This window comes from Euwallacea similis, chromosome 19 (assembly GCF_039881205.1).
Source record: "Euwallacea similis isolate ESF13 chromosome 19, ESF131.1, whole genome shotgun sequence".
Lineage (NCBI taxonomy): Eukaryota > Metazoa > Arthropoda > Insecta > Coleoptera > Curculionidae > Euwallacea > Euwallacea similis.
The window spans coordinates 2,535,107-2,545,344 of record NC_089627.1 but is presented as its reverse complement, the minus strand read 5'-3'; the positions used below and the strand labels follow the sequence as shown (position 1 = coordinate 2,545,344).

The window sequence follows — 10,238 nt, the reverse complement described above, 5'->3', positions numbered from 1 at the left end:
GACATAAGCGTGATTGTTTTTTTTGCGTACTAGTTAAAAGTTAACCATTGATGACATTTTGCTCGTCAACGTCAAAATTGTGATGACAACTTGTTTTGATTGGTTTCGTGAATTTGTGGTTATTGGCTTGGTTTGGGGTCAGAGTTCAAGTTCGGAGTTTGTCGGTGTTTGCTATTTTTTATTTTTCATATAATTTTAACAATTTATCCGATATCCAATTTGTTGCCCTTAATAAATAATTACAGTTGAGTGCAGAGTGGATTTATCGCGAGTTCCTTGAAGTTAGCAAGTTGTTCGCTGAATTTATTAGCTTCATGCAAAGGGTTCTAAGCTACTAGCAGATCTGCTGCTATCAAATACAAATACATTTCTTTGCATTTTGGATATTTGAAGTCTTTAATGTGGAGTCATGGACACACACAACCCCCAAGTGGTGTCTGATCCATTGAACTCTGGTGGGAGAAGGCATAAAAAGCACAGAAGGGAGAAAGAGGAAAAAGACGATAAGCCCCAGCTAAAGCTTATTTTGAAGGTATGGCATGTTAGTTTACATTGCCTTGGAAGTTGGTGAATTGGGATATCATATTTCTTGTTCATTGTCAGTTTAAGCAACTACTGTTTATAAACAACTGTTTTTATATTATTTGATAACAATTTAATTTCCTTCATACAGCTTTTTGTATGTAAATAGTAGGCAAAAGATACTAAATCTAGACAAAAAATAAATATGCATTTGTTTCACAACATTAAAACTTATTTTATATGTTGGCAGCTCTAAATTAACTGATAAATTAATAGAAATGGGAACACTAATCCCAGAACAATTAAGTGACATCAAAATATGCAATTTTTTTCTGTAAACCTACTTTTAAAATAATTGCATTAAACAGAATCAGAGATGTACCTTATATTTAATTCCTTGTGTTTGTTGTATCCATATGGCAGTAAGTTAATAATTTCTTTCAAGGTGGGTTCAAATAATACTCCAGAGCACGAAGAAGACTATAGTCAAGGCAGCAACCAACACATGCTTGCTGAAGGCGAAGAAGCAGGCCTTATGTTGGGTATTTGTTTAAGTGCACTGTGTTACAATGATGTAATAAACATTATTTGTAGACCCTAATGATCCATCATATGCATTGCACCGAAGTCATCATAAGAAATCAAAAAAGAAAAAGAAGAAGAAAGACAAGAGCAAAGACAGAGACCGTGAGCGGCGTCACAAGCATCATCACAAAGATAAAAAAAGGAAAAGGGATGATTTGGATGATGGAGAGAATCTTGATGGTAGTTTAAAAAACTTTTTTAACAGGTCTAATATTGACAATATGATTTTTGAGTTAGACATAGATGCTTCTTTGGGCTTTTCGTCAATAAATTCTCCAGGCAGTCAAAGAGAGCCTCGAAGTTGCGTCATTAAGAAAATCCAAGAAAGAACGCCTTTATCCAAGGCTTTGGATCACCTTCTGAGCCTGCTGGAGAAGAAAGACCCCCAGAATTTTTTTGCCTGGCCTGTAACCGATGCTATTGCTCCAGGATATTCAAAAATTATCTCTAAACCTATGGATTTTAGCACGATGCGCCAGAAAGTCGAAGAAAATGACTATAACAACCTCAAAGTGAGTTTACAATATAAATGAAGATTGCCAGTCCTGACTTTTATGAAAATTTCAGGAATTTACAGACGATTTTCAATTAATGTGCGAGAACGCTATGAAATATAACCACGTGGATACAGTGTATTTCAAAGCCAGCAAAAAGTTGTTACAGGCCGGTCAGAAGATTTTGCAACCTGACAAACTGGGCTGGCTCCTTCAAGTAAGCTTGTGTTACAGTGTGTTAAAGAATATTTAAATACGTTACACATTTATAGATTGCGCCAGAATTAACTGAAACTGAGTTAGGATTTGAGGTCACTCCAGAGATGAGAGCAGCAGTAACTCGTCCAGACGATGTTGAAGCGTGTATTAAGACTGAATGCAAAGAACCTCCAACTCCTGAAGAGGTAAATACCTAAATCTGCACTGAGGTGAGAATTAATCGTTTGTGCAGATTCTTGCCCAAGCTAGAGTCGCAGCGAGACAGGCGCGGGCTAGACTAAAGGGGTATGGTCCATCCATGGGGTATTTGAGGGCCCGCAGAGATGGCTCTGCCCAATTGTCTATTCTAGTTGGAAATAATATGGGCAAGAAAAAGGGAGTTGCGCCTCTAGGATCGGTAGTGGGGAGGTTAAATGACGGAACTGCCCATTTACAAGTAAGCAGAGTTGTTTCCAGAGTAGTACACAGTGTCTCCACAATTTTTAGTAATATTGTCTTAATAATGAATTCTAATAGGGTTTTAGAGAAGATAGAAGAAATGCTGCTCGTCCAGTGAAACCTTTATATTACGGAGCTTTCGGTTCATATGCGCCTAGCTACGATTCAGCTTTCTCGAATCTCACTAAAGAAGAGTCTGCGTTAGTTTTGAGAACTTATGGAAGTGATCAAGCAGTGCAGTATGCCGAATCAGTGCAGGTAAGTTGCTTAAATAACCAAGGTATCCGTGCAAATGAGGTCAATACTTCATAAGTCAGTTAACATTTGATAACACCATTAATTCAGCAAGTTTTGCCTTATTTTACCGACCTTCTAACTATAACGGTTTGGAGGTGGTAATGTTAAACCGTGATGTTACGCACCGTAATTTAAACATAGGATACCTGTTTACAATATTTCATACGGTGATCAGTAACGAAAGTTTTTGTTGGATATTTCGATGTATTTTGTGTGAAAAACTGAGTTATAACTATAAACAGGACTATGTAAAAGGGTGTGACTATGCCGAGCGTCTAGTCGATTCCCTTTTGGATCTGTTGACCGGTGGTGATCACTCCAAAACTAAAACCAATTTGGAGGATGGAAAGAGACTTAAAGGTAACCAAATTTAATATCTATAAACACTACATTTACCATATATTTTCCGACGTTTAGAAGAGGAAGAAGCTGTTAAAACCGTGTTGGAAACATCTCCTATCGACGCAATTAAAGTTAATATGGAGGAACTTAAGTCATTAAGTGGTAAATATAAGTCAGTGATGCATTTTCCCATATCATATAAACAAAAATCATAGATCTAGGCATCGATGTCAATTTTCTGGACAACATGGAGGAGGAGCTAAAACAGGCAGAAGATCGGCACGAAATGCAACAAAAACTTAACGACATGTGTCAATTATTGGAGAAATTGCAAAAATCTCAATATGAGAGGTTGTCGCAGCCCCTTCCGATTTCATTGCACAATATTCCAGGTCCTACTAAGGAAGAATCAAATATAGCGGAACAATGTGTTGATGGATTGGCTGAAATAACAAAGAAGGTGGCACCAGCCGCGGTAGCCCCTGTACCAGCAGTTAGGCGAGCCCTAGGAGTGCCTGTGGCCCCACTTGCACCTGAACTTGAGCCCGATTTAGAGACTGAGTTGAGACAGTTTTTGGAGCAGGTGATCAAGAGAATTTGTCCATTGTAGTTCATTGATTTTTTTTCTTTGTAGGCACAACAGCCGGTGCACATAGAGGGTGATAATGCTATAGAAGATATTCTTATGAACTAAGTTAGAGTTTAAGCTGCATGTACAGTGTGTTTCAGGTACAAATAAGTATAGCGTGCTAGCGAATGGAAGAATAGGGTAATTTAGCTAAATTTGCGTTATAAAAAGTTACTCGTTTCCATTCTACAAGATGTGTAAGTATTTTTCTATTTTAAATAATTTTATGGTATTTGCTACTCTAAATTCTTTTACGTCAAAAAGGTATTCTGTGGAAAAAACTCGTACCTCCAGTATTATCCGATCCTACATAATGATTACCACAATCGTTGTCAAAGTCTTTATTAATATTAATAATTTAACAAAACATTGAAAATGCACAGATTAACTCGATTGAAAATATCTTGTAAACCGTTAGACACGAGTTTTTTTGCAGAATTTTTTTTGATACTGATAGAAAAGTCAGGTCGATTGTCGTACCTCAGTAAGATGCAGGTAGTTCCACTCGTCGACTAGCGGGAAACATATTTTAAATGAAATATTGTATATAAAAAAAACCTTTTTATGCAATTTCAAGTCTATAAATGAAAAACTGTGAAATTTATTCACCTAATACAATGTCCTGTAGAATGAAAACAACCAACTTAAGTATAAGGAAAGTTTAGTTGAATAGCTTTATTTCTTTACCGTCAAGCACTCAACACTCATTTGTACTACTGATCTGGGATACTGGAAACAATTGCAAATTTACTGATATTCTGTATTGATTTTCTTTAGCGTACAGAATATTATTGGAAAATTTTTATAACCTAATTAAATACAAGTATAAAATTGAACAGCTAATTTAGTTAGTTTAGGTTACTTCACAACTCTCTACGTTTTCTATTGTCCTCATTAATGGGGTATTTAGTTAGCTTTATAGTGACTTATTCTTGCGGATTGCAAAATAAATCGCGTCGGAGACGTAATATCCCTATAGATTGTTTTTTTTTTGTTTTATTTTGGGTAAGAAACCTGACACTTGCGTGTACAATAGCGAATGAAAGTGGAACTTCCTCCATAGGTTGGATATAACCATCGCTCTAAAGATCTCAATCCAGGATCCACAGGTTTGTATTGAATGTTGCCTACCGATAACTCTCCGAGCGTAGTCACAAATATCGGCCCCGTAGAAGTCATTTCAATCTGAAGCCCTAGCCAAAGAGGTTACCTATCGCCTAATTTCCAATAGCGGGATCCCCTTGAACACAGTATTTACAAACGCGCATCCACTAGTTTGATACATGTTGTCGATGCGTGTTTATACACGTGAAATTGTCAAAATAGGGATTCTTGAGTAGATTTGTTTTTTGCCAGAAATAATTAAGTTTTTTATTTCAACGTAAAACTCTAAACTTAAACTATGCATAGACGTTGCTTCCTTGGCAAAGCATAAATGGAATTGTTAGGTAATATAATAATAAAAAAATTATAGAAGTTCAACAAAGAATACACTGTGACATGAGTCTAAAAGTCTATAATTAAGTATATAAGTACTAAATACTAATTTCAGCGCCGACCCTCCAATATGAGGAACTGACGTCATTGTAAGAAGGCTTTTTCTGTTGAAACGGTGCTTAAACCTGAGAACTGATTTCAAATGTCAACGTCAACAGGCCATTTTGAAGATTTATTAGTTGGTTTTTAACTACTTGGATTGATCCTCGGTATCAATCGACCGATCTGATTGGTTGAAAATCAGCTGGTTCGATTTATTCCGATGTCAACCGAAGGTTGACAATTAGTTAAGTCAGCTGATTCCAAAATAAATAGAGATTAAAAATAAAAGGGTCATCTTTCGTATCTTAAGTCTTTGTTTGTTTGTTTTCACAAAATTAATATTAATTATGGTAATTTGACAAATAATAGACCAAAAACACTGTAAGTCGTTTTAGTTAATACTACTGTATTCTATTTTGCCTTAAAAATGGAGGAGACCCCATCAAATTTGGCTGGAGATCGCTGCGATAGCGACGAAGAAACCTGCAGGGTAACGGGTCGAACGTAAGTATAATTCCCTATTCCCGTTTTTTTGTGCTTAATTGGGTAATTTTCTAACGGATAGCACGTTGACCTTGTGATTTGCATCAATAAGAACAAGGCAATTTGCTAATAACAAATTTAACATCCTACAAATTTCGATCTTGTTGATGAAAGTGAAACTTGGGAATATCTCTTCAACATATTCTGGAAACACGCCTGATAATGTGGTAAATGAGCCCAAGATATCTGTATCGAAGATGTCTGTGAAGTCATAAGAAATGAACCTTTCAGGTTGAAGGTTCAATAATATGGGTGATTCAAAAAATGATCTAATGCCCTTATCAAAACTCAATCATTAACCCTGTGTTGTTAAATTAGAGTGTAAACTCTATTATGCTAATTCTGACCATTATATGTTGCATTGCAAAAAAAGGAGTGGACTGATGACAGTACTACCTCAGGCAATCTAAAGTCTATTATATTTAACTCCCCACTTTAAAATTTAAAAGATTTTATATCTCTCTGTTTACAATGGGGGGGATGTATGCCTGTTTGAATATAGCTTTATCCAGTTATTTCACAGCACAATAATTATTCTTTCTAATTTTAAAATTGCAGTTGCTGTCACAATATGGGCAAGGCCCTTATAACTGAGGAACGAATGCGTCGAAAGCTGCAGTTCTTTTTCATGAACCCAATTGAAAAGTGGCATGCCAAAAAGCGATTTCCGTTTAAGTTTTTTGTGCAATTGATCAAAATTATGTTAGTTACTTTACAGTTGTGTTTGTATGCCTATAGGTAAGGTAACATCAAGATAAACCTTATATCTTTCTAAAGAATTTAATGGATTTTTTCAGTAGCTACAATCATGTCAACTACACTTGGGACAACAGGATCACATTCTCTCATTTGTTTCTTAGAGGGTGGGATGCCACTAGGGAAGTCAATTCATATCCGCCAGCAGTGGGACCGTTAGCAATTTATAAGGAAGCAGAGTTTTTTAGTACTCTCGATTATGCTTATAATGGGTACATTCATATGGACGAAGCTATTGGTAAAGAGTCTTACCTAAAAGATTTTGTTATGGGATTTTATTATTAAACTTAACTTCAAGGTCCCTATTCTTATGCCAATGAAGACAATTCGGCTACAGACATGACATTATGCCTATATCAATACAAACAGGGTGTTATTTATGGTTTCAATGAATCATACGTTTTCGATAGTCAAATTGTTGAAAGATGTCTTAATATATCTCGCACACAGATTGGTTATAAGTTGGATTCAGAAAGCTATTTATCAAAGAATGAGTTCAATATTAGTTTTTCCGCATTGGTTGCTGCTAAGCTAATGTTCTCATTAAAAACTGTTAATTTTAAAGCTGCTAGCAGGTTTGTTAATAATTTATAAAGTGTATGTGTCTTTACTTAAGGACTTTTCAGAATCACTGCCCCAAGTTGTTATAAATTTGATATTACAATATCGTTTGACAATGCCGATCATGATGGTCAAGTGCTTCTAAATCTAGATGCTGAGGCTATAAGACTGCAGTGCAAAGGTATAAAGCAAAATTAATTAAAGCTCCATAACACATGTATTTCTTTTAACTTCTAGGGGATACTACATATATTACCGACGACGAAATCTCTAGCATATTATGCAGCCTCCTGAACTACACCGTAATAGTAACATGTATAGCATCCCTAGTGTTGTGCTCACGGACAGTTTGGCGTGCCCAGCAACTAAAGCGAATCACTATGATCTTCTTCAAACATCAATTTGATAAGCAGCTCAATACCGCCGATAGGAACAAGTTCCTAAATTGGTGGTATATTATGATTATTGTAAATGATGTTCTTATAATTATTGGGTCTGCCATAAAGGAGGAGATAGAGAGGCAGGAATTCACCAGCGATCAGTGGAATGTTTGTAGCATGTTCCTAGGTGTTGGAAACATGCTGGTGTGGTTCGGAATATTGAGATATCTGGGATTCTTCCAGACGTATAATATTGTTATTGTGACTCTCCAGAAAGCGGCTCCCCAGGTAACGTGTGAGACAGGGATTCAGCCTAAAATTTAAATATGATTCTCTGTTTTTAATAGGTGGCAAGATTCCTGTTATGTGCAGTGTTAATCTATGCAGGATTTACTTTTTGCGGATGGCTGATTTTAGGGCCGTACCACTTAAAGTTCCGGACTTTGTCAACCACGTCAGAGTGTTTGTTCGCTTTGATAAATGGCGACGACATGTTCGCCACTTTTTCCATTATGTCCAATAAGTCGAATTTGCTCTGGTGGTTTTCCAGAGTGTATTTGTATTCGTTCATCAGTTTGTACATTTACGTAATCCTGAACTTGTTTATTTCTGTTATAACAGACACGTATGAGACTATCAAGCTTTACTACACGTAAGTATTGGCTGATTTTTGTTTTTTTTATGAGATAATGAAATTGATAAGGTATTTAATGAACATTTGTCTTCTAACTTAACTAAAAATTAGAAATCGTAATCACCATTAAATTGTTGCAACGCATTCCGATTTTCATTTTAACAAAGTTTACTCAAATTATAGAATTAGTACTTCTCGAACAGATTTCATTATCTCTCCGTTTAAACTAATGTCTCTTCTTTTGATCTTTCCAGTGAAGGTTTTCCAAAAACCACCTTAGAAGAGTTTGTAGGCGTGACCAACTGTGAGGAAGTTTCTAGTGGAATCTTCCGTAGTGGATCCAGTGAAAGCCTTGGAGGACTCATAAAGGATTTGTGTTGCTGCTACGCACCATTGCAAAGAACCTACAAAACGTTACGCCGCACCAGTTCCATGCACGCTAATGCACAACCATCTAGCGAATCAATCTAAGTTGAGACTTAAGCTAGGTATATATAAATATGTACATATACATTCATATATGGGGTCCTGTATAAAGAGGACGAGACGTAATAGGTGACTTTCAATTTTATTTTTAAATTCTAGAAACTATTTTTGTTTTGATTTTGGCCATTACATCGTATTGTTGTATTTTCGAACGTCAATCTAATGTCAATCGTCCTAATTGGCATAATTTATTTTATTCACATTATTTCATGTGTTGTTAATTTTCAAACAATCTTAGTGTGATATTAGTTTTTTTGATTGGAGGTGGTAAGTGCATCAAAGCCAAAACAAATCTATTATGACTTTCTCTCAAACGAACAAAGGTAGGGAACATAGTTGCCTATATTCTCGACTTCATTCAGTGATTATTTGAGAGCAAGAATTATACCAAAGGATTATTTCTACATTTTACATACATATTTCTACACAATATTTTTTTTCCGATAATTCGATATCCAAAATCGGTATTATTTATAATATCAATACTCATCTTTTTAATTTAGATAGCGTTGTGGCATTAAATTTAACTGGTACAAATGTCCACGTTATACAGGTTTCTGTGATTTTAGTTTCGTAGTTTTTAAATGTTATTGCTTTTTTCGGCTGCCCACAGTCCTATCCAGCACGAGCTGAGCTCCACTATATAAGATCCATAAACCTGTACAATTCTTCTTTTTTTCTGTATGTTGGAGATTGGAGATGTGGGATATTGATGAAGAATATCAATCTTAAGAAAATATTCACAGTTATCATACAGGGTTGTCCAACTAAAAGATAGCACTCATATTTATGACCCTCCTGCTAGACTTAGAAGAAACGCTCGACACGTCATACAGGATGATGATTCATAGAGAAGGTAGTATGTAACACTTATATTTTTAAATATTCTTAACGTTTTAATAACACGTTTGAATATAATAATAAAATAACATACATTTGAACCACATTCGCAAAAGTAGAATTAAAACGGTTGAAGATAGGGATGGGGCATGTTATACCCAATTTCTCAAAAACTTCGAGTTGAAGCAAAACATGGTACAGAATTGAGGGGTTTCCGTTTAAAAAACAAAATTGTGACGTGGCATTTTGTTTATGAATCACCCTATATAATAGAATTGTAGTGAAAACGATGTCCTCATAGGAATGAAAATTCACGTGTTCGAGTGTTTTTCCAAATTTTTCAGGAAAGTTATAGATTGGAGAGCGACCTTTTCGTTGAGCCATCTTGTATATTTATCCCATATAATTATTATTTTAGTTTATAATAGTATAATTGCGATTTTGTCTCGTTTTATGTTCCTCGCATATCACAAAAAGTGTTAATAGGTAAGAATTGAGATTTTCAGACTTTTTTCGAAATTATTTATTAGTTTTCAACGCACATGTCTCAGAATATACTTTCTATTGTAACTGTATCATATAGTATTGTCTTCAATTCTGAATATTTCAGAAAACAAGTGTTGTATTTAGATATGAAGCTTGGTAAAAAATTTTTAAAAAGCATTTACTGCATGTATATTATGTATTTATGTATAAATAAAATTTATAGTGTTTCATTTAGATTTTTAATGCAAAGAAAGATTTCTTCTGGGAGGGTCTGGGTGGCCCAAGTACACAATCTAGCAGACTTATCGAATTTGGAAAATATTACAGTTCAAAAAAAGATTAGAAATTTTGTGGAAGTTTAATAATAGTTCAATGAGTTCCAGTTCTTCTCTTCCTACATTTTTTAAATTTATTTTAGAATAGATCCAGATTTTAGAAATTGATGATAGTTTGAGTTTAGATCTTTTACTCTCATCCGCTTTCCGAAT

General features: G+C 35.1%; 2 protein-coding genes across 5 annotated transcripts; both read left to right on the top strand.

Annotated features, from left to right (window-relative positions):
- Positions 1-254: 254 nt before the first annotated feature.
- Positions 255-4,440, top strand: Brd7-9 (Bromodomain containing 7/9). 3 transcript variants are annotated; one of them, XM_066399646.1, is made up of 12 exons: positions 256-532; positions 968-1,064; positions 1,117-1,287; positions 1,387-1,619; positions 1,675-1,818; positions 1,874-2,005; positions 2,053-2,256; positions 2,337-2,516; positions 2,798-2,915; positions 2,973-3,059; positions 3,113-3,480; positions 3,532-4,439. In XM_066399646.1, exons 1-12 carry the CDS (start codon positions 410-412, stop codon positions 3,589-3,591), a joined length of 1,917 nt encoding a protein of 638 aa, XP_066255743.1. In that variant the 5' UTR covers positions 256-409; the 3' UTR covers positions 3,592-4,439. The 3 variants fall into 3 exon arrangements, with proteins under 3 accessions (XP_066255741.1, XP_066255743.1, XP_066255742.1); XM_066399645.1 differs by having other exon boundaries at positions 257-532; positions 1,345-1,619; XM_066399644.1 differs by having other exon boundaries at positions 255-532; positions 1,117-1,619; positions 3,532-4,440.
- A 965-nt stretch (positions 4,441-5,405) lies between these two features.
- Positions 5,406-9,890, top strand: LOC136415186 (mucolipin-3-like). 2 transcript variants are annotated; one of them, XM_066399648.1, is made up of 8 exons: positions 5,406-5,568; positions 6,166-6,345; positions 6,408-6,601; positions 6,662-6,938; positions 6,990-7,105; positions 7,162-7,592; positions 7,652-7,956; positions 8,193-9,890. In XM_066399648.1, exons 1-8 carry the CDS (start codon positions 5,492-5,494, stop codon positions 8,407-8,409), a joined length of 1,797 nt encoding a protein of 598 aa, XP_066255745.1. In that variant the 5' UTR covers positions 5,406-5,491; the 3' UTR covers positions 8,410-9,890. The 2 variants fall into 2 exon arrangements, with proteins under 2 accessions (XP_066255745.1, XP_066255744.1); XM_066399647.1 differs by having other exon boundaries at positions 6,405-6,601; positions 8,193-9,886.
- The last annotated feature ends 348 nt before the right edge of the window (positions 9,891-10,238 follow it).